This window comes from Rhinolophus sinicus, linkage group LG03 (assembly GCF_036562045.2).
Source record: "Rhinolophus sinicus isolate RSC01 linkage group LG03, ASM3656204v1, whole genome shotgun sequence".
In the NCBI taxonomy this organism is placed as follows: Eukaryota; Metazoa; Chordata; class Mammalia; order Chiroptera; family Rhinolophidae; genus Rhinolophus; species Rhinolophus sinicus.
Window position 1 is genome coordinate 158,138,195 of NC_133753.1, and position 23,598 is coordinate 158,161,792.

The following is a 23,598-nucleotide window of genomic DNA, read 5'->3' on the forward strand; positions in this document are numbered from 1 at the left end:
TCCTCCACCTCCTCTTCCTGTACCTCCTCTTCTTCCTCCTCCTCCTCTTCCTCCTCCTCCTTCACTATTATTATTATTGTTGTTGTTGTATCAGTAAAGATCTAACCATAATATGCTAGATGGGAAGGGATTGGGGGCTGAGTGAGAAAGGTGAAGAGATTAAGAAGTACAAATTGTTAGTTACAAAATAGTCACGGGGGTATGAAGTACAATATAATGAATATAATCAATAATTTTATAAAAATTATGTATAGTGCCAGGTGGGTACTAGACTTATCCAGGGGATCACTTCATAAATTATATAAATGCCGAACCACTACACTGTATGCCTAAAACTGATATAAAATAATTTTGAATGTAAACTATGATTTAAAAAATATATAGTCAGGGGATGTAAAGTACAGCTTAGGGAATATAGTCAGTGGTATTGCAATAGCTATGTACGGTGTCAGATGGGTAGTAGACTTGTTGAGATTATCACTTTGTGAGGTTTGTAAATGTCTAATTAGTATGTTGCTTTGTACACCTGAAACTAATTTTAAAACAAGAGAAAAAATCCAACCATAATAATGTAAACCACTCTGAATATTTAAATAGAGGTAATTTAATGCAAAAAAAATAGATTACATGGGTGATGGAAGAGGTTGACAAGCTCATAGAGCAGCATCTGCAGGAAGATGCCACCCCTCCTACGGGGAAGACCCAGGAAGGAGGTGATTGTATCAGAGTCCAGAGGCTGGAAGCAGAGGATGAGGTGGGAGTGGGGGCTTCTGTTGCCTGAAGCTGGCACCACAAAAAGATTCTGCTTCTGAGATGCTGCCTAAGGTGGAGGGGGCTTCTCCCACTAGTGCCTTCCATTGCCTGAACCCAAACAAAAGTCAATTGACACCAAAGCCTGGAAAAATGGAGTTTTCAGGGTTCGTTCCCCTAAAATACAGGGCAGAGAAGGTGAAGTCGGAGGATGAGGCTGAGGTTGCCTAGACCCAAGACCAGCACAGCTGTTAATGGTTATTCTGAGCAACCACATGTCAGAGCTAAACAGTTTACATGAATCCTCACCTTGCTATTTCACCTGTGTACAGCACCTATAGACAACCTGTTACATGCCATCCTAGACTTAATTGCCTGAAACAGTGCTGTAAATTTTCTGTTTATATCTTGTTTCTCCAACTAGATTGAAAGCCATGCTTGGATGAACTTTTAGGTGGTTGGTGCTTTCCAAATACTTAAGTTTTATGTGAAAACTTGTAACTAGAGTTAAAATTATTTGTATTTTTAAAAATTGATATTTGCCTAAAAGCTAGTCTTGCTGGATGGCAAAGGCACTGACAACCTTAGCCCTTGTGTGGGATTCCCTGAAAATGGCTAGAAAAGGAAAGCCTTAGCACACCATGAAACAAAAGACTCTGGAATCTGGAAGCCTGTATTTCCACATGATACAGTATGTAGCCTATGGCTAATAGTTATTTTGCATTAAAAAAAAAGGCAAGAAGGGTAATTTGACAAGCAGAATCATTAGATTTGGCCTTGCAGTGTCACATTTTAATGTGCAGAAAAACATTTAAAATGCAGGCTCTTAACAGAATGTACACCTGCTGCCACTAGTTTCAGAATCCGAGGCTTTGAACTTGATATGGTAGAAATTTGAACCACAGTGTATAGGAAGTAATGATGACCATGCAAATATTTGTACATTGTGGTCTATTATTTTTGCTCGTGCTTCAAGGGACTGTTTACTGATCTCAGAAAACTACGAGTATAAAGTAAATGTAGAGATCTAAGGGAAGATTGTAAAACAACCTCAAAATTATCTCTGAGAGTGTAACATACTCCTCATTTATTCACAATTAAAACTTTTATCTGATGATTTCTTCTGTTCTTCCATATTTAAGGGGGATTTTTCTCGGTCACTGTTTCAAAAGTAGTAGCTTTGTGTTTTAGGTGCTACAGCTGCAGAACTCCAAAAGATAAGTCAAATTAGGTCATATTGCTCAAACACTCAGAGATGTTATACTTTTATTTCTTTATGAACTTAAATATTGAATTTAGGATGGCCCTGTGGTATTTGGAAGCTAGACCTAGCTACATTGGCAAGATTTCCATCCCAAAAAAATTCAGGTAGAAGAAGCATTCCAAATTTTTGAAAACAAATAATTCTCTCTTCACCCTCTCAACATCCTTCTCTCTCCTCCATCCAACACATGTATATGTCTTAAACCAAATTAGTATATTATTTTCTGTGGTGTCAAAGATTAAATGTAAATCTTAATAAGTCCAAATTCCTTGAATTTGAAGGTGTTTAAACTTGAGGCCTAGCATTTTGCCCAGTTCATTCCATGTCTAAAATATGGTTTTTGTCAGGGCTAGACAGTAAACAGCTATAGTAGTAGTGATCCAAACCACAATTAATAGTGCTGAATGTCATGTTACAAACCTGCCTCTTGATTCCTTAAAATAAAGAGTTGGGAGTAGCTGTGGCAACTGGACCTCAAATACTGCTCCGAAAAAAGATTTTATGTTTTAGTTTCTTCACCTAGTTTTTATGTGCATTTATAAGGAGATACCTGATGGATTGATTGCAAAGTGGGCTATGACATACATCTGAGTATAAACTTATATGGAAACTGTCTAACACTTAACTTTGTTTAAATGACTTCAGTTATTTCTTCTGTGGCTAAGATTACAATTCAGACACTTCAGTCTGAATACTGGTTGTAAAACAGTAAAGCAAATGCCAGAATTATGGCCAGAGAGCAAGGCAGTGAGCTAATGTGGTGGAGTTCAGGCAATTTTAATTTTAGGGACATTGTCCCTTGGTTTTGGAATTTTTCAACAATCGTACCATTTATGATTTTATTTTATTTTAGCCATGTCCTTTGGGGGCCCGAGATTTTCGAGAGAAACAGTGTGCAGACTTTGACAATATGCCTTTCCGTGGAAAGTATTATAACTGGAAACCCTATACTGGAGGTAATGTATAACCTGGCAGAGCATTCATCATGCTTGAGAGCTTTGCAAACATAAAAGAATATATAAACACATACAAACACACACACATACATTCCTACATGTACTAGTAAAAATTAGTGCTTGCTAATGAAAGCAGGAAAGTGCTTATGATTCTATAAAGGTCTCATGTTTTAGTTTCCCTGTAATAAAGTTTATATGTTAGTACAAAACAAAAATCATTTTTAAAAACATTTCTATTTAACCATGTACAAAGGTCCTAAAAAGGATATAAAACTAAATGATATTTTTGAGTTTTTGAAACTCGGGGTATACGGACGTTACATTATAATCACTGAATATTTGGAATTATCACCCTAAAAACAAATTATAACAATATAAATCAACTCAAAACAGGCCAAAGGAATCTGTCCTTTCTTGGGGAAAGGCCAAAGATCTTTTATAGATTTTTATTATCCTTGTTTATTGTTGGAAAACATTTTTGCTCTTTAATTTGGGCACATACCGAACACTAATTGTTCAGCAAGCACAAGAAGTTTTCTTCTACTTTCAAAATAGAAACTGAATTTAAAATTTTCTCTTGGGAAAATTGAATGTATGTTTAAATTTTTGTATTGTTTATTTTGTGAACATCTTTGAAAATTTTTCAACCTAGAACAATATTAAAAGAATTTTACAGTAACAACTGTTTACCGACCACCACAAGTCTACCATTAACATTTAGTATATTTTTTTGTATTATATGTCTAGTCATCTCTCTATCCATTCATTAATCTACCCTGTTTTTTTGGATGCACTTAAAATAAATTGTAGTCATTAATATACTTTCTCTAAGTATTTCAGCATGTGTAACATTAATCACAGTTTCAATATTTATTTACCTTTTTTCTTTTGAGGTAACATTATGTACAATGAAATGCATAAATCTTAACTATGTGTTCTCTGAGTTTTGTCAAATGCATACACCTGTAAAACCCTACTGAGATATAGAACATTACCATAACCTCCAAAATTCTCATATACCTCATAGTCTTCCCCAATGAAGAGCTGCCTCTACCTAGTTCTTCCAAGATGCAGTTACGGTTGTGATTTTTTTTCTTTCCATAGATTAGTTTTCCCTATTCCAGAACTTCATATAAATGAAATCACGTCTTATTTACTCTTGTGCAAGTCTTCTTTAAGCCTAATGTTTTTTTAGAGCAATCCACATTATTGCATTTAATAGGAACTCATTCCTTTTTATTGCTAAGCAGTATTCTATTGTAATAACCAGTTTGTTTTTCCATTCTGCTATTGATGGACACCTGAGTGTTTGTAGTTTGCAGCTGTTATGAATAAGCTGCTATGATATTTGCATACAAATCTTTTGTGGGCATATGTTTTCATTTCTCTTGGATAAATATTTAGGGGTGGAATTGCTAAGTAATAGGGTAGGTATGAGTTTTAAAAGAAGCTGCCAGGTATTTTTCCAAAGTGATTGTACCATGTCACACTCCCACCAACAATATATGAGAGCTTTGTTTGTTCCACATCCTTATCAACATTTGATATTTTCAGTCTTCTTCTGGTGGGTTTATGTAGTTTTAATTTGCATTTCTGATTATTAATTATGTTGAGCATGTTTTCATGTACTTCTTGACTGTTTATATATCTTCTTTTGTAAAGTGTTTCAATCCTTCACCGATTTTTAATTCATTATTTATCTTTTTATTCTCTAGTGGTAGTCATTTATCAGTTAACTTTGACAAATATTTTCTCACAGTCTGTCACTTTCCTATTACTTTTTAAATTATATTTTAGATGAGTATAGATTTTAATTTTTATGAATTCTAGTTTTTAAATTTTTATTTTATTTTATGTTTACTATGTTCTGTGTCCTGTCTTGGAAATCTTTGCTTACCTCAACTGAAGAAGATATTTTCTTATGTTTTCTTCTGAAAGCCATGTTTTTGATCTTTACATTTAGATCTACAATCTAAACATAATTTCAGGGGTATGGTGTGTATTTGTAGTGTATTTATGGACTAGATTTTGTTTAATCAATCTATTTGTCAACCCTATGCTAGTAGCACACAGACTTAATTACTGTAACTGTGTAGTCTTGGACACAGGTAGTTCCTCCAACTGATGTGTTTTTCAAGAGTACTTTGGATATTCTAAGTGCTTTGCAATTCCATATAAATGGTAGAATTTGTTGTTAATTTCTACAGAGAAACATGCTGGGCTTATGGTTGATGTTGAATCTATAGATCAATAGAGGGAGAACTGATACATTCAAATATTGAATTTTCCATTTTATTAACATGGTATTTATTTTCTTTAATTTCTTTAATTCCTCTCAGCTATGTTTTGTAGTTTTAGGTATAAGGTCTTACCTATCTTTTGTTAAATCTATTCCTGAGTAATTTATATGTTTTGATACTAATCAGGTTTTGTTTTGTTTTGTTTTGTTTTTTGGTTTTTTGTAGATTGCTTAGGATTTTCTGGTAAATAGTTATGTTATTTGGAAATAGAGACTATTTCAGTCTTTATGTCTTTTATTTCATTGTATTGCCTTAATGCACTGGCTTGGCCATTTGGTATAATTTGTTCATGTGCTGATTATATGTGATTTTCTTTTTTATTCTGTTAATATGGTGAATTACTTGATAAATTTTATAATGCCAAACCAACCTTTTATTCCCAGGATAAACCCCCTGTGATTATGATGATTTGTTATCTTATTATATGTTATTGTGGTGGATTTAATTGCTAATATTTTATTTAAAATGCTTGCATCTATGTTCACGAGGAATACTAGTTTCTAAATTTTATTTATTTTTGTCAAATCTTTGATGAGTTTTGATATCAGAGTTACTCTGGCTTCCAGAAATAGAATCCTTATTTATTTTGATTCTAGGATTGGTATTATTTCTTCCTTAGAATAATACATTTCATAGTAAAACCATATAGGCTTGGTATTTTCTTAATAAAAAAATTTTCATTACAAATTCAACTCCTTTAATAAACAAAGAGATATTCAGATTTTTTAATTCTTAAATCAGTTTTTGAATTTGTATCTTCAAGAAGTTTGTTACCTCCATGTTGTCCAATTCACTGACAGAAAATTGATCATAACAGCCTGTTATCTCGTTTAATATCTGTAGGATCTGTAGTGATGTATGCTCTTTCATTTCTGATATTTATAATATGTGTTTTATTTTTCTTGATCAGTCTTACTGGTTTATCAATTTTACTAATCTTTTCAAAAACTCAACTCTTGGCTTAGTCCTTTCTCTATTACTGTCTTTTCTCTCTTCAATTAATTTTTGCTCTTATGTTTATCGTTTTCTTTTTTATTATGGTTTTTTTTACTCTTTTGCATCTCCAAAATTTGATGTGTTTTTATTTCCCTCAGTTCAAAATATTTTCTTATTTGCATTGTGATTTCTTCTTTGACCCTTGGTTTATTTAGAACTATGTTATTTTACTTACAAATATTTGATATATTCTAGTGGGTTTTTTTTGTTACTGGTTTATAATTTAATTCCGTTATGCTCAGAGAATACTCAGTATGATTTAAATTTTTTTAAATTCATTGAGTTTTTTTGATACAGCTTATTATTCATATTGGTGAGTGTTCTATGTATATTTGAAAAGGATGTGTTTTCTTCAGTTGTTGTATATAGTGTTCTATAGAGATATCCATGAGGTCAAGTTGTCTTGATAGAGTTTTTCAGATCTTATGTGCTTTCTGAATGTTTCTGCTCTAGTTCTATCAATTACTGAGAGAAGTATGTTAAAATCTTCAACTACTATATGGTTTTGCTTTCTTTTTTAAAGGTTTTGTCTCGTGTATTTTGAATCACTTTTATTAGATGCTTATACATTTGGGATTGTTTTGTCTTATGGTAGAAGTAAGTGTCTGAAATAATTCATAGATTTAATAATTAGCATCTAGGTAGTTGTGTGCTGAGTGAATTAACCCTAAATTCATAAGCTTTACCTGAAGGTAATTGATAATGTGTACTTCCATTTAGCCAATCTTAAATCCCTTCTTGAAATAACAGCAGTACATCTTCTGAAAACTCACTGTAGCAGAAGAATCTGAAAACATTTTCAGCAGTAAAAACACAGAGGAAATTTATTCCTATTATCACATACTGTAGTGGGCTGAGGAATACAACCGTAACATTTTATGTCTTGCCTATCAAATACTACCTTACATAATTAAAATTGAGTAAACAAAAGACTCATGTTCTCTTTTTAAAGCCTGATGCATAAAAAGCTACATTAAATTTCAAAGAATTGCAATTAAAATTGGGAAAAGAAGTATATTGGATAGTAATGAAAAAAATCCCAGTAATGTTCATGAAAATTTAGAGTACTTTTATTCATGAGAATCTTTCAAAAATATAAATATTTTGATTGTCAGTTCAGTAAGAAATTATTCTATTTATTACTTGTTATTCCTGTGCTCAGTACAGCAAAATGTATGATTAACCTAAGCCTAATAATACCATTATAAGTTATATAGAAGTTCTATAGCCTGTAGACAAAGAAAATGGAAGAAAACATGAACTTAGGCCAAAGGCTGTAAACTGGCAGTTCATGAAGGTTTTACTTACCGTACATGTTTTAGCCTCCACAGTATTTTTGAAAACTGAATGAGTTGCCAAGAAGAGCTTATATTTTAAAAATCTAGGTTTTCATTTTCTCTTATGAAAACAGGATGTCTGACAATATTGGGCAATCTTCTTGTAAAACAACAGTCAACTGTAACAATGATCTCCTTTGGTAGAATGTTCTCTCTCCCACTTATCAATGTCTTCACTACCCAGTTGGCTTCTCTCTTTTACTTCACATGCCTTCACCCTTCAGCAGCCTGGTTTCTACCTCACTGAGACCTAGGCATATCATTTCATTTTTCTGCTCTATTTTCTTTATTAGAAGTTGTCTTTATTTCAAAGAGAAATTTTATCACCATAATTAAAATAAGACCAAGTATTTTAAACTTCATGAGGTGAAGATCCAACAGAAAGTATTCTTAAGTCATATTTTTAATCAATAGTTACATGTTTGTAAATAGCTTTTTCCTGCAGTTTCAAATAAAATAAATTCATATTTATTGCTACTTTTCTAATATACTATGGTCATGATATATACTGTTTGTTTTTTTAAATTGTTATTATTTATGCCTATTTTTCACATCAACCTTAAAAACTACAAATTTCAATGACAAAATGAAAACGCTCAAGTTATTATATGCGTTTATTCACAAAATAAAATTAATGTTTTAATAATTCAATTTTAATGCTATATGTAATATTTATCTTTGATTTATTAATCTCACAAGAATTATTCAAATTTAATGCTATATAACTAATTTTATCTTTGATTTGCTGATCTGATAAGAATTTATATCCATGCTAAAGCCATGTTCATGAAATATGGTATATTTAAAGTAGGTACAAATTTAGTTTTATTTTACAGCTACCATATCCCTGCTTGAAGTAGCAGACTTTTTGTATCAGCTTCAGTAACAAGTTACATATGTTGCAGGAATTCCTATTTGTCATATGAGGTTATTGTCTCAAGCCTCCTTAAACTTTATTTCCTTAGTTGACTTTTTAAAATAGTTTTAACTCCATTTTTTTCAATCAACATTCAGTACCTTCACTGTGCTCCCTTTTGACCTAAAATATATTGTAAATATGTATTGGAAATACCTAAAAATTTTAAACTTTAATACTGCTTAGTGTGTCCTTCATCAAGTTGCACAAGCAATGAAAATAAACATGAGCTTTTAGCAAAAGAGGAAAGAAATCTACACGTCTAGCTATATAGTCAAGGAATGATGTCTATATGAATTACAAATTTGCTGTGAATAACATTGAATCACTGTTCCGTAGGAGAATCACTGCATCTATTTATTTCTTTTCTACAATGTTTGTCCAGGTGGGGTAAAACCTTGTGCATTAAACTGCTTGGCTGAAGGTTACAATTTCTACACTGAACGTGCCCCTGCGGTGATTGATGGGACTCAGTGCAATGCAGATTCACTGGATATCTGTATCAACGGAGAATGCAAGGTTGCTCAGATTATGAATTTCACTTCTTGTTGTTGGGGGGGGTTTGAGAGTTTTCTTTTTTTCTTCAGATAGTAGCTCCTAATTAATACCATGCTCAGTTTTAGTAAAGAAAGCTACAATTTCCAATAAAGATGACAATATACATATAGTTAAATGTAGAATGACCCATTGATATTCAAGCACCATGCAAATATGATTTATTCTGGTGTTTTAGCTATGTTTATAATGGTGGCTTGAGCTATGAAAATATTTTGGACTTTAATTTCCATTACTCAGATTCTGTTCTGTTTATAAACAAGATGATAGAGAAAGAGAGGGAATGAAAATTCAGCTCTTATTCATGTAGCTACCATATGTTCTCATTGGAAGATTGTTTGAAAAATTTCGTAGCATAATTTTTTTCTCAGTGTGAAACAACTATGTTCCTCATACTTTGTCTCCTTTTAAAGAATTTACAATGGTTTTCATTATAGACTTACTCTTTATCTTATTAAAGAATTTACTCTGGAGAAGTAGCCAGACTAGTTTGGAGTTGTAGGAGCAAATTCATGCTGTTTTCCTACACCTGTGTAGGAATCTTATCATAAGCTATAAAAACCACTGTTCTCAATTTTTTTCTTGTTTTACTTTAAAAAGAAGCACATATCCCTAAAACTGAGAAGGAAGAGATAAAAACACTGTATATTTTACTTAGTCTATTATTTCTTACCAAATTTTCTATCCTTCTGACTACTGGCTTCCAAATGTATCTGATAATCGTGTGTGTGTCTGTTGGGGGTGGGTGTGTACTTGAGGGAAAGGTTTTGTGACAGTATTAAATTTTTTTTTTAGATAACTAAGACCTAGGTACAGGTTTTACTCAGAGATTACATGCCTGGTGTTTATGGCTAAATGTCAAATACACAAATTTAAGTACCAAAATATATAAAAATCCACATTTCTATGATTAAATGCAAATTTGAAAGGTAGAATTTCAGCTTCTAAAATTTTATGCTTTTATCTCCTTTTTGTTTATGGCAATTGTATTCAGTTAAAATGGATACAGGTATTCGTTTTTAAAGGTTTAGCCAGATATGAATTCCACGCCTAATCCTTGACACTAACAATTGGATATCTAAATGAGCCAGTGCTTTTAGAAAGGGCAAATCGTAACACTCAGTCAAGAGTCTTGCTGTTATAACCCTGCATAGTTCCAAATACCATTTTTCTTATTTCTTGCATTTTTTAATTTAAAGTAAGAGCCCACTGTTAACTGATTGGAGCATGAATTCTATAAATGAAGAAGAAATCTAGGTTAGAAATATAGACATACATTCCTGGGGAATCAGAAATTTTTTCTTGAAACTTATATGTTGAGAAATGTGAGCTAGAACTTACTGGAGAGTGAAGGTAAAAGTGGAAAGAGGAAAATATTTCCTGTTTTGATTTCCTTTACTGGAAAAACAAGTAAATAAATAAGTTATATTTATTTCGTTAGTAAGAATTCCTCTTTTTGACACACTGAATATTCTTCTCTGTTTTCAGCATGTAGGTTGTGATAATATTTTGGGATCCGATGCTAGGGAAGATAGATGTCGAGTCTGTGGAGGGGATGGAAGCACATGTGATGCCATTGAAGGGTTCTTCAATGATTCGTTGCCCAGAGGAGGTGAGTGTGTAGAAAGAACTCTTCCTCACACCTCTGGTGTATTTGGAATAGCCAAAACATTTGATTCCCCTCCCCCCTTATTTAAATTTCTTTATTTAGGTAGACATTGTTTTTTCCCAAAATTGCTTTCAGTTCTTTAAGTATTAAATGTGGCTACATGTAAGATATTTTAAGTAAATGTTATTCCCTTTCTAGTACTTGACTTCGTTTGGCCATGTTTCTTTGAGATGGGAATTCCCACTGTGCATTGATGTGAGGATCCTGATTCAGAAAAAGAAAAAGAAAAAACGTGATCTAATAACATACATGTTGAGGCTTTAAAGCTATCTTGAGATAATTTTAGAGAAAAAGAAAATATATTCTAGAGGTATTCTTGAACCCAAAGGGGAATGTGCCCATATTTCATAATTTATAAAGTGAAAAGTCAAAGAAAGCTTCGAAAACTAAGGACACTGTTGTTATTGAATGGTTATTAAGCACTCGTTTTCTGACTGAGGCTGCAGAACCTACTTATTCCGGGCTGTCTTCTGTGTTCCAGGCTACATGGAAGTCGTGCACATACCAAGAGGCTCTGTTCATATTGAAGTCCGGGAAGTTGCCATGTCAAAGAACTATATTGGTAAGTAGCGCATTATTTGTTTTAGCAGTCAAATCCCCCCAGCCTTACCCTAGGCAAACATTCATCTCTTGTCTGATTGCATATTTAATTTTATTTATCTGGAATTTCACATAAATGGGATAATACAGTATATACTGTTACATCTGGCTTTTCTTTCACTAGACATGTTTTTGAGATTCATCTGTATTGCTGAGTATATCCGAAGATCACTCCTTTTTATTGCCAAATAAGGTCCCAATATGTGAATATATCATACTTTGTCAGTTCACTTGTTGATGGATATTCAGATCATTTTCAATCTTTGACCATTATGAAGAAAGCTTCTTTGAACATTTAGAGACAAGCTTTGTGTGGACATTATATTTTCATTTCTCCTGGATAAAAAGCCTAGAAGAGAAATGGCTAGGTTATATGATAATTACATGTTTAACTTTACAAGAAATTACTAAACTGTTTTCCAAAGTGATTGTAGAACCAACGTAGAAGAGTCCCAGTTATTCTACATCTTTGTCAAAATTGTCAGTCTTTTTAATTTTACCTATGCTGATATCTTTTTTTCTGTGGGAAGTGTCTAAACAAATATTTTGCCTAGTTAAAAAAGTGTTATGAAGTTATGAGTCATTTATGTATTTTATACCAGTCTTTGTTCAAATATATATTTTAGGAATAGTTTCTCACAACCAATAGCTTGTTTATTTCCTGTTCTGAATGGTGTCTTTTAATTTTAATGAAATCTAACTTACTAAATTTTTTATGGTTTGTACTTTTATGTCCAACCTTTGAAATTTTGCCTACCCCAAAGTTGCAAATATTATCTTCAATGTTTCCCCCAAGAAATTATAGTTTTAGCTTTTACATTTAGATATATGCTCCATTTTGAGTTTATATATAAAGTATATAAGGGTTGAGGTTCAATTTTTTTTCATATGGATATTCAATTACTATAACACCATTTGTTGAAAAGACTATTATTTCTCCCATTTTATGCCTTAATACATTTGTTAGAGATCAATTGAACATGAATGTATGGATCTGTTTCTGTTCACTCACGTTGATATATATGTCTATGCTAAACCAAAACCACTTTGTATTGATTGATAGAGTTTTCCAGTAGATTTTGAAAATAGGAATTATTAGGTCTTCAAATTTGTTTTTCTTTCCTCAAAATTATATTTGCATTTTGGGGTCCTGTACATTTCTATATGCATTTTAGAATCAACTTGTCAATTTCTACAAAAAGAGAATATATGGAATCTATAAATAAATTTGAGAATTGACATCTTAAAAAAATATTATTTTCCAATACATGAAAAGATTTAACTATATTTATTTAAGTTAAATCTTTCACCATTTGTCCACCAGTGTTTCTTTTTCAGTGTATAGGTCTTGCACATATTTTTTCTTTGTCACTAAATATTTCATGCTTTTTGATGGTATTGATATTTTAATTTTACTTGTCAATTGTTTATTGTTATTACATAGCAATACAATTGATTTCCTTTGGCATTGACCATATGTCCTGTCACCTGGTTATACTCACTTACTAGTTCTAATCGTTGTTTTGTAGATTTACTTTTCAACATAGACTGTCATGTCATACTTGAACAAAGGCAGTTTTGCTTCTACAGTTCCAATCTTTATGCCTATTATTTCCTTTTTCTTGCCTTATAATAGTGGTCAGGGCCTTCAGTACCATGCTGAATAGAAGTGAGGAGAATGGATATCCTTTCAATGCTACTGGTCTTCACAGGAAAGTGTTCAGCTTTTTTTAAACATTAAATTTGATTTAGGAAAAAATAAATTTGATTTAGCTAGAAGATTTATGTAGATGCCTTTCATCATATTGAGGAAATTCCCTTTTATTTCAAGTTTACTGAGATTTTTCTTCATGAATAGGTGTTGAAGTTTTCTGAATCTATTGCATGCTTAGTTTTTGTTTTTTTTTTCCTTTTGCCTGTTAATATAGTAAATGCATTGATTCGTTTTCAAATGTTAAATCAATCTGGCATTCTTGGGATAAACACCACTTTGTCATAATGTGTTAGCATTCTTATATATTGCTCAACTGATTTTGTTAAGCATATTTCCATCTATGTTCATGGGTAATATTGGTCTGTAGTCTTTTTCTTATAATGATTTTATTAGTTTTGATATCAGGATAAACTTAGCCTCAGAAAATGAAATGGGAAGTGTTCCTTTCTCCTCTATTTTCTGTGAGAGTCTGTGTAAAATTGATATTACTTCTTAATGTTTGATAGAATTCAACTGTGAAGCCTTGTGGGCTGGAGTTTTATTTGTGGAAAGTTTTTAATGAAAAATTCGATTTCTGTAGTAGCTATAAAGTTGTAGAATTTGTTGGCATAAAGTTGTGCATAATATTCCCTACTATCCTTTTAATGTCTGTAGGGTCTGTAGCAATGGCTTTCTCCCCGTCCCCCACCATGCATTATTTTTTAAAATTAGTTTCAGGTGTACAAAACAACATATTGATTAAACATTTACACCCCTCACAAAGTGATAATCCCAACAAGTCTACTACCCATCTGACACCATACACAGCTATTACAACACTGTTGACTATATTTCCTATGCTGCACTTTACATCTCATGACCATGTTTATATATATACATACATATATACTTTACATCCCAAGCCACATATATATACTTTTTTCTTAACTCCTCACATTGGTAATTTATGTGGGTTTTTTTCCCCCATGATCATTTAGTGAGGGCTTTATTAACTTTATTCATTTCAAAGAATAAGTTGTTGGTTTAAATAATTTTTTCTATTATTTTTCCATTTTTGTTAACAAAATGCCCACTCTTTATTATTTCCTTTTTCCTTTTCACTTTTGTGTTAGCTATTTTTCTAGCTTCTCAAGATAGAAATTTGGATTACAGATTTTTAAAATATTTTTTCTACTCTAAAATAAGAATTTGTACTACAGATTTCTAAGTACTGCTCTAACTTCATCGCACAGATTTGGATATGTTGTATTTTTATCATTCAGTTTTAAATATTTTCTTAATTACCATGTGACTCATCGCTTAGAAGGTATTATTTAATTTCCAAATATTTGGGGGTTTCCCAGATCTTCTTCATTATTGATTTCTAGTTTAATTCTATTATTAGCAGAGAACATACTTTGTATAATATTAGTTCTTTTGTTGAGGTTTGTTTTATGGCCCAACATTCAGTCATCTCAGTGAATGTTTCATGTGCACTAGTGGAGAATGTATATTCTTGGGTTATTGGGTTTAATGTCTCATAAATACCAGTTAGATTAAATTGGTTGATAGTTTTGTTTCAGTCTATTATATTTTTACTTATTTTCTGCCTTTTTGCTTAAGCAGTTTCTGAACATGTTGAAATCTCCAGCTAGAATTGTGAATTTGTTTATTTCTCCTATTATTTTGTAAGGTTTAGTTTCAGAGTTTAGTTTAGTGCAGATTCATCTTTAGGCTAGAATCTGCTCAGCCTTAATAATAAAACATGATTCTCTTTGGGTCGCTACTGAATGCCTAGTGGTTGAAACTCTGAATTCTCACTCTGGAAATTTTTCTGCTAATAGCTCCCTAGTAGGTGTTTGTTTGTTTGTTTTTGTTGTTGTTTTTCCCAGATTCATGGAATTTTATTCTATACATACAGAGATTACTATTCAGCAGCAGATTCCCTCCTTCTACTCTAGTTCTCTGATCCTGCAAATTCCAGATATCTTAGCCTTTCCAATTTCTGATCTCCATCTTCTGAGTGAGACCACTATGCTCTACTTGGATTCTCTTGTTCTACACTAATAGAAAGTGCCTTCAGGCAGAAAGCTGGGAAGATTCTACAATGCACCTTGTTTCCCTTCTTGCATACATCACAGTCCTGGCCAGTGTCTAAGAACAGCTGATTCATATATTTGTGAGTTTTCTGCTTGTTTACAGTTGGAGGGCAAGTCCACTACCAGTTATTTCCACAAGAAAAGAAGTGATGCTTTTATTTGATACTTGATCCTTTGAGTTAGTTTTAGACTCTCCAGAAACCCTTAGTGAGACCTGGATGAATTCTATTCTCTTTATAATATCATCCCCTTTTTGTTTAAGTCTTTTAAAAATAAGAATACATCTAGAATGCATATTTAGATAGCACACCAGTATAATCAGACTCTTCCTTCCTTTATTTAAGAAGACCCCTTTGTTTTTACATCGTAATTTTGAATTCTTTACTGCATTAGCAAGACTCAAAACAAAAATAATATTTGTAACATCACACTTTTCCCCTTTTATAATTCTGTGTTCATAATGCCACATTTTCCTCCCTTAGTAAATTATTAGTTATTACTTCTTAAATGCTTGATGTTTTTTGAACTACATTATCATACCAGCAAAGATATGTTTGGATTCAGTCATTGAGTAGTTGAGAAAATGGAAAGGGAGAGCTCAAATTAAAGGAGAATACAAAGCTGTGGGGTGGGGGTTATTTTTATTTTTATTGTTTCATATTATACAGTCTCAGATGTCTTTATATAATTTAAGTAATTTTGATGTTTTAAATGAGACAGAAAACCACTGTGAAACTTGAAATACAAATTTTTAAATATAAGAAAAATTTAAGACTAAATAATCCTTAAAATTGGTTGACATGTTCCTATCTCAAAAGGTTAGATTTATTTTTGATAAATGAGTCTTCATAACATATCAAATATCAAGAAAGTATAACTATGTATGCCAGAAAGTACAAATATATATGCCAGGCAGATTAGAGGGGGGGTATGAAAATGGTCTATGCTATTGAGGACAAGTGGTAGAGGTCCAAGGAGTCAGAGACTGCACTATGACCCTTTCAGTCATTTTGGGCTGCTTGTTCATCTGACCTGATAATGTTTTTGAAGAAGCTAGAATAATAACAACAAAATTAAACTGACGTGTTCATCATTGTGAAACCATGATAACATTATCAAAATTATCAGTCTTATTTATTTATAGGAATTTTGTATAATAGTGCTAATATCCTTTTTCTGTCACATATTTTAAACATTTCTAATAATTTGTTTTTCCATAGAGGTTTAACAATTATGCACGCATATTTATTAATCTTTTCCTTTTAGTTTCTGAGGTTTTGCCATGCTTAGAAAAGCTTTTTATATTCCATTGTTATTTTTTTAAAAGTTTTCCTACATTTCTCCTAGCATTTTATGATTCAACTATGTTTATCTTTAAATACCCACCTGGCATTTATTCTTTTTCTCTGTTTTTGTTTAAAAAAATTCATTTTTGATAAAAAATTTCAATTACATAAAGTAAATGTTCAGTAAACGTTTAGATTTGCCATACACCCACCACCAAGATTTAATAACTATTAATATTTATGTAAATGACATAATTTGCTTCACTATCTTTATATAAACATATAAATATTGTTTTGGGAAATTATTTTAAAGAAAGAACAGATATAAATCACTAAGTATTTTAGCATTTATCTCCAAAAAGTCAGGACATTTTTCTATATGACTACAATATCATAAGAGACCAAACCTTATTAAAAATAATTTCCTCAAATCATTTAATGACTAGTACTTATTCACATGTCACCAACAAACTGACCTCAAAATAGGAAGAACCATTGTTTTTTTACAGAGCTTTTTTTTCGCTGTAGTATTACTAGCATAAAAGAAATATTAAAACCTATATCTAATATAAAAACTTTAACGTGTTTGTTTTTTGTTTTGGTTGTCATTTTATTTTGTTTTTTGGAATTATATTTTATTTTTAACAATTTTTTAATTTTTCAGTTATAGTTGACGTACAATATTATATTAGTCTCTGGTGTACAACATAGTGATTAGACATTTATATAACTTACAAAGTGATCACCCTGATAAATCTAGTACCCATCTGACACCATACATAATTATTAAAATATTGTTGCCTATATTCCTTATGCTATACTGTACATCCCCATGATATTTATAACTATAATACCAATTTGTACCTCTTCATCTCTTCCCCCTTTTCACCACCACCCAAACATCCTACAAGCTGTCAACCATCAAAATATTCTCTGTATCTATGAGTGTGTTTCTATTTTCTTTGATTGGTTCTTTTGTTCTTTATATTCCACATATAAGTGAAATCATATGGCATTTGACTTTCTCTGTCTGACTTACCCTCGAGGTGTATCCAGGTTGTTGCAGATGGCAAAATTTTGTTCTTTTTTATGGCTGAATAATATTCCGTTGTATATATGTACCACTTCTTGTTTATCCATTCATCCACTGATAGATACCCAGGTTGTGAACATATATTAGCTTTTATAAATAATGCTGCAATGAACATATGGATCCACATGTCCCTTCAAAGTAGTATTTTGGTTTTTTTCAGATAAATACCCAGAAGTGGAATTACTGAGTCCTTCTTTGTGTCTTGTCATAGCCTTTGTTTTAAAGTCTATTTTGTCTGGTATAAGTATTGCTACCTCAGCTTTTTTTTTTTCCACTTCCATTTGAATGAAATATCTTTTCCATCCCTTTACTTTAAATCTATGTGTGTCTTTCTATGTGAGTCTTTTGTAAGCAGCATATGTAAAGGTTTTGTTATCCATTCAGCCACCCTATGTCTTTTGATTGGAGGATTTAATCCATTTACATTGAAAGTAATTGTTGATAGATGTGTTGTTATTGCATTTCATGATTCATATTTTTTAATTTTTTTTCTTCTTCTTAAAGAAGTCCCTGTAACATTTCTTGTAATACTGGTTTGGTGTTGATAAACTCCTTTAACTTTTTCCTGTCTGGGAAGCTATTATCTATTCTTCAATTCTAAGTTATAGTTTTCCTGGGCAGAATAATTTTGGTTGTAGGTCCTTGCTTTTCATCACTTTGAATATTTAGTGTCAATCCCTTCTGGCCTGCAAAGTTTCTATTGAGAAATCAGCTGATAGTCTTATGGCAGCTCCCTTGTAGATGAATGTCTTTCTCTTGCTGCTTTTAAGATTTTCTCTTTGTCTTTCATGTTTGGCATTATAATTATGACGTATCTTGGTGTGGGCCTTTTGTGTTCAAGTTTGGGACTCTCTGCGCTTCCTGGGCTTGTATGTTTATTTCCTTCACCAGGTTAGGGAAGTTTTCCGTCATTATTTCTTCAAATAACTTTTCAATTCCTTGCTCTTTTCTCCTTCTGGAACTCCAATGATGTGAATGTTGGTACTCTTGATATTGTCTCAGAGGCCCATTAAACTCTCTTCATTTTTTTGGATTCTTTTTTTTTTTCAGCTCTGATCAGCTGTTTTCTGCTACCTTAACTTCCAAATCACTGATTCGATCCTCTGCCTCATCTAATCTACTGTTGATTCTCTTTAGTTTCATTTCAAGTATTGTATTCTTCATTTCTGACTGGTTCTTTTTTTATATTTTCTATCTGCATTTTTATATTTCCTATCTCTTTGATGAATTTCTCCCTGAGCTCATTGAACATACTTATAACCAATGTTTTGAACTCTGCGTCTGGTAGATTGCTTGTCTCCATTTTGTTGAGGTTTTCATTGTTTTGTTTTGTTTTTTGAGTTTTGTTCTGTTCTTTAATTTGGGACATATTTCTTTGTCTCCCTATTTGGCTTCTTCCCTGTGTTTATTTCTATGTACTAGGTAAATCTGCTCTCTCTCTTGGACTTGGTAGACTGGCCTTATGTCCTGTAGGGCCCAACGGCACAATCTCCCTGGTCACCTGAGCTAGGTGCTCTAGGTGTGTCCCTTGTGTGGGCTGTTGTGCCTTGCTGTTGTAGTTGAGTCTTGGTTGCTGTTTGCTTGACATAGGGAGGGATTGACACTCGGGCTAATTGGCTGTGAGGACGGGGCTGTAACTACAGTGGAGGAGCTGTTATTCCGGAGCTGACCCTATGGAGATTTTACAAAAGACTGCACCATGAGCTAAGACAGGCCGTTTGGATGGAAAATTCACTAGAAGTGACTTGGGTGGGCCCACAAGTTGGGTGGGGCCAGGTCTCAGGGAATCACCAGGTTTAAGAGAACATTGTTAGCCAGGTTGATGGAGACTCAGATATAGTGGCTGCCTCCATCTACATGCTAAATGGGAGGAGGGCTCAACAAAGAAATGATGGATTCTGTCAGCTCTTCTGTTTGGCAGAAAGCTGCTCCTCCAGCCCTCACCCTTAGCCAGGTAATTTAGTTCCTTCCCATATGTCCCTGGTACCTTTCAAGCTGCTACCCCAGTGCTGGAGCTCAGAGTGAGTGAGTTCATCAGCAAGTAACTCTGTGTGTGGGCCCTTTAAAAGGAAGGCCTGTAACTCCAGCAGTTCTCCGTCTCACTCAGCCATAATCTCCACTGGTTTTCATAGCTGGGAGTTGTGGGGACCTTTCTCCCTAGCACTGGAACCCAGGCTGGGGATCCTGGTGTGGGACTGGGTAGGACCTCTCCACCAGGCGAAACCTCTGCAGCTGATATATCCCTCCCGATTTTTCACCACCACATGCAGGTGTGGGACCAATCTGTTCCATGTCTCCGCCCCTCCTACGAGTCTCAAAGTGGCTTCTTCCATATGTCCTTAGTTATAGGACTCTGTTCAGCTAGACGTCAGTGATTCTCAGTGATGGTTGTTCTGTAGTTTAGTTGTAATTTTGATGTAGTCATGAAAAGAGGCAAGCACAGCATTTATCTACTCCACCTTCTTGACCAGAAACCTCTCTTTTTTTAAACTGTATTTTTATTGAGGTGAAATTCACATAACATAGAATTCAACCATTTTTAATTGAATGATTTAGTAGCATTGTATACATTCCAAAATATTTTCATTATCCCAATAGGAACGCTGTGTCCATTAAGCAGTCCGCCTCCCTTCCCACCCCCAGCCCCTGGCAACAACCAATCTGCTTTCTTTTTCTATGGATTTACATATTCCAGATATTTTATATAATTGGAAGCTTACTGTATGTGACCTTTTCTGTCTAGCCTTTTCCACTTAGCATGATGTTTTTGAGGTTCATCATCACTGAAACATGTATCAGTACTTCATTCCTTTTTATGGCTGAATAATATTTTATTGTATTTGTTTATCCATTCATTCATTGATGGACATTTGGGTTGTCCACCATTGGTTACTGGGAATAGTGCTATTATGAACATGTCTGTACAAATATTTGTTTGAGTACCTATTTTAATTTCTTTCAGATATGTACCTAAGAGTGGAATTGTAGTATTGATAAAGAATTAGATACAAATTCAGCATATTTTTTTCCCAAAAGACTAGTCTTTTGTCTTAGGTTGATTTCTTGTTATCTATACTAATTTAAGGTGCTTCCTTTGTCATATACTAATTACCGTATGTGCTTGGGTTTATTTCTGAACTATCTGTTTGGTTCCATTGTTAACTGTCTGTGTGTCGGTACCATTGGTTCTCCCCAGCACATATTCATACAACTACTATTTTAATATTTGGACAGGAAAGTCACTTTCTATGCCTCCCCCATCCCTAGTTATTTCTTTTGTCATAATTTTCCTTGCTGGTTCCATATGTTTATTTCTCTAGATAAACATTTTATTCCTTTCTATTGATAACATTATAAATACTTAATATCTTCTTGACATTCACATGGAAAATTACCATTTTAATTTGCACTAAAGAAAATGGTCAAGAATCCCATTTCTAAATGGACATGTATATTCATTGTATACTCCAGTGCAGTTATTAATCAGTGACATTGTGGTAAATGAAGTTTCATATTTTTAGGTGGACTGTGATTTCTTTTATTTTTTAGCTTTAAAATCTGAAGGGGATGATTACTATATTAATGGTGCCTGGACTATTGACTGGCCTCGGAAGTTCGATATTGCTGGGACAGCTTTTCACTACAAGAGACCAACTGATGAACCGGAATCCTTGGAAGCTCTAGGTCCCACCTCGGAAAATCTCGTTGTCATGGTAAATGTGTCTTTGCCACTTCATTTTCTACTGTTTGTCATCTGTCCTGTGAGGTATGAAAGGACAGGCTTTATTATCTGTTTTATAGGTGGTGAAATTAGGTGAATAAAGGTAAAATGGTTTGCCTAAGGGTATAAAATCTGTGTAAAGTTAAGGCCATAGCACTCTTTGACTCTTTGACCATTTTCCATATGACTCTTTGACCATTTCATGCCTGCTTGAATAACATTTTTATAACCAAATAAGTTATATGAGAGAAGTGGCTCTAAATTATCCATGAAAATGGAAAGAGAAAATTCAATATAAATGCATGTGTTCTAAAAGTTGTCTTAAATTTCCTATAAGACTTACTCTATGACATTTTCTTCTTCAAAAGAAATAATAAATATCTGAATGGAGGCTCATTGTATTTTAATTATCTTCACCAGTTGTTTTCAATGGCAGGTTCTCCTTCAAGAACAGAATTTGGGAATTAGGTATAAATTCAATGTTCCCATCACTCGAACTGGCAGTGGAGACAGTGAAGTTGGCTTTACATGGAATCATCAGCCGTGGTCAGAATGCTCAGCTACTTGTGCTGGAGGTAAGACACCCACTAGGCAGCCCACCCAGAGGGCAGGATGGAAAGTAAAACATATTCTGAGCTATGCTTTGTGTTGCTAAAAAAGCTAATTGGAAACATTTCTTGCAGGTTTGCTTCAAGCTGTAATTTAGCAAAAGAAACTTTGCTTTAATTATATTATATTCCGTTTGTTTTTAACCTCATGTAATTTGTACAGATTTGTTGGTAAAATACATCTTGGCACAATGAGTGTCTCTGCTGGTGCTTCTCCCAAGACTATCTTGAAGGTGGGCAGTTTGCTTTTCGTGAACGCATTCTTGGTAAAGAACATCAAGAGTTTTAAATAAGAAAATGAGCAAGAATCAGACGACACAGATACTACTTGTAATGGGGGATGAGAATGTATGTCTGTGTGCTTGTGTGTTTGTGTTTGTATGCTTGTGTGTTTCCCACAATCCTATTCAAACTCCCTTCTCCTGGCATCAAAGTTAAGGGGCTATATACTGGGATACTACAATAATTACTGGTGTCTGGGTCTGTGGGTTAATGGTGTATGCTCACCCCCAGGATAGTCCCTCAGAAAGGTAGCTGCTAGGCGGTGGTTGGTGATGTGTTGGTTGTCCCATGTGCGTTTTTCATGGGTGCCTTTTCCCCACAATTTACTCTATTCCTAATCCTCCTCCCTCTAGTGGCCACCAATGCAATTCTTTACCTCTGGCTGGGAGAGCAGGACAGTTGGCTTCCTTCAAAGCCAACACCCTTGCTGCTGCATGGACTGGTGAGTAGAAGTGCTGTGCAAGCAGCATCTTCCTTCTCTCTGGAGACTAAATGCATCGCCTCCACCGTACACCTTGATTGCAATAGGCAAGGAAACAAACCTATCCCTCAGGCTTAGGCTGGACTAAAGCACCTCACCATTCTGAAAGCAAAGACTGAATTTTTGAATAATGACATTTAGAATGGGAGAAATTGAAATAAAATGAATTATCCCATTTTACCCCATATTCCAATGTATTACCTAGTTTTACTTTCTAAACTTCTTGGAAACATATGCTTTAACATCAGATCTTGTCCTATATTCAGTGAATCTCTAAATACCTATGATCCTTAAGGCTCGAACCAGAGAAATTATTTTCACAGAAATGATGATCAAATAATAGACTCAGTATTTTTAGACTCATATAGAATTAATCATTGATTAACTATAACTCCAAATTCAGTAGCAAACACCATACAAAATAAGAAAACATAAAGTAAATGAACAATAATGTTTTCTCCTATGTGAAGTATCATGAAACATGGTTATGTATAATTTGTGGTATATTTAAAAGGATCTCTAATTCCCATCCATTTTATTTGTGAAATGGCTGGTGAGTTGTACAGTTTTTAAAACTGTAGGGAATTACTATTTCTTTTAGTAAAATAAAGGATATTTAAAATTAATTGTTCAAGTGAATGCCATTGTATTATTCCTCAGTGGCATTTATAGATAGATATTTCTTTGTTTCAGTTAAGTTCCTTTTTCTTCAACCTATAAGTTAACTTTCCCCTTTTCACATACCAAAAAAAGTCTTCCTGATAACAGTACATATATAATTCAGGCCCTGAGGTAAAGTGAGATAGACTTATTAAAGAAGAAGAAAAAATCATTTAAATTTAGGAAATCTAATGAGGAAAGTCTAAGTGTTGAGGTTGATTAGCTTGGTGAAAAGAAGGCTAAGGGGAAAGTGTATTAGTATCTTCAAGTATGTGACAGAATGTTGAATGGAAAATTCTTAGTGCCTGTTCATCTTTGTACTGAAAATTGCT

General features: G+C 33.2%; 1 protein-coding gene across 3 annotated transcripts in view; it reads left to right on the forward strand.

The window, feature by feature from the left end:
- Positions 1-23,598, forward strand: part of ADAMTS6 (ADAM metallopeptidase with thrombospondin type 1 motif 6) — a 262,087-nt gene that overhangs the window by 186,047 nt on the left and 52,442 nt on the right. For 2 of the 3 annotated variants that reach the window (XM_074328899.1, XM_019743866.2), the window contains exons 15-20: positions 2,868-2,970; positions 8,905-9,038; positions 10,563-10,686; positions 11,225-11,305; positions 21,064-21,227; positions 21,672-21,810. In XM_074328899.1, coding sequence (XP_074185000.1) covers positions 2,868-2,970; positions 8,905-9,038; positions 10,563-10,686; positions 11,225-11,305; positions 21,064-21,227; positions 21,672-21,810 — 745 coding nt within the window. Of the gene's footprint in view, positions 1-2,867; positions 2,971-8,904; positions 9,039-10,562; positions 10,687-11,224; positions 11,306-21,063; positions 21,228-21,671; positions 21,811-22,478; positions 22,568-23,598 lie in introns of all 3 variants that reach the window. The other variant, XR_012495117.1, reaches the window with a different exon arrangement.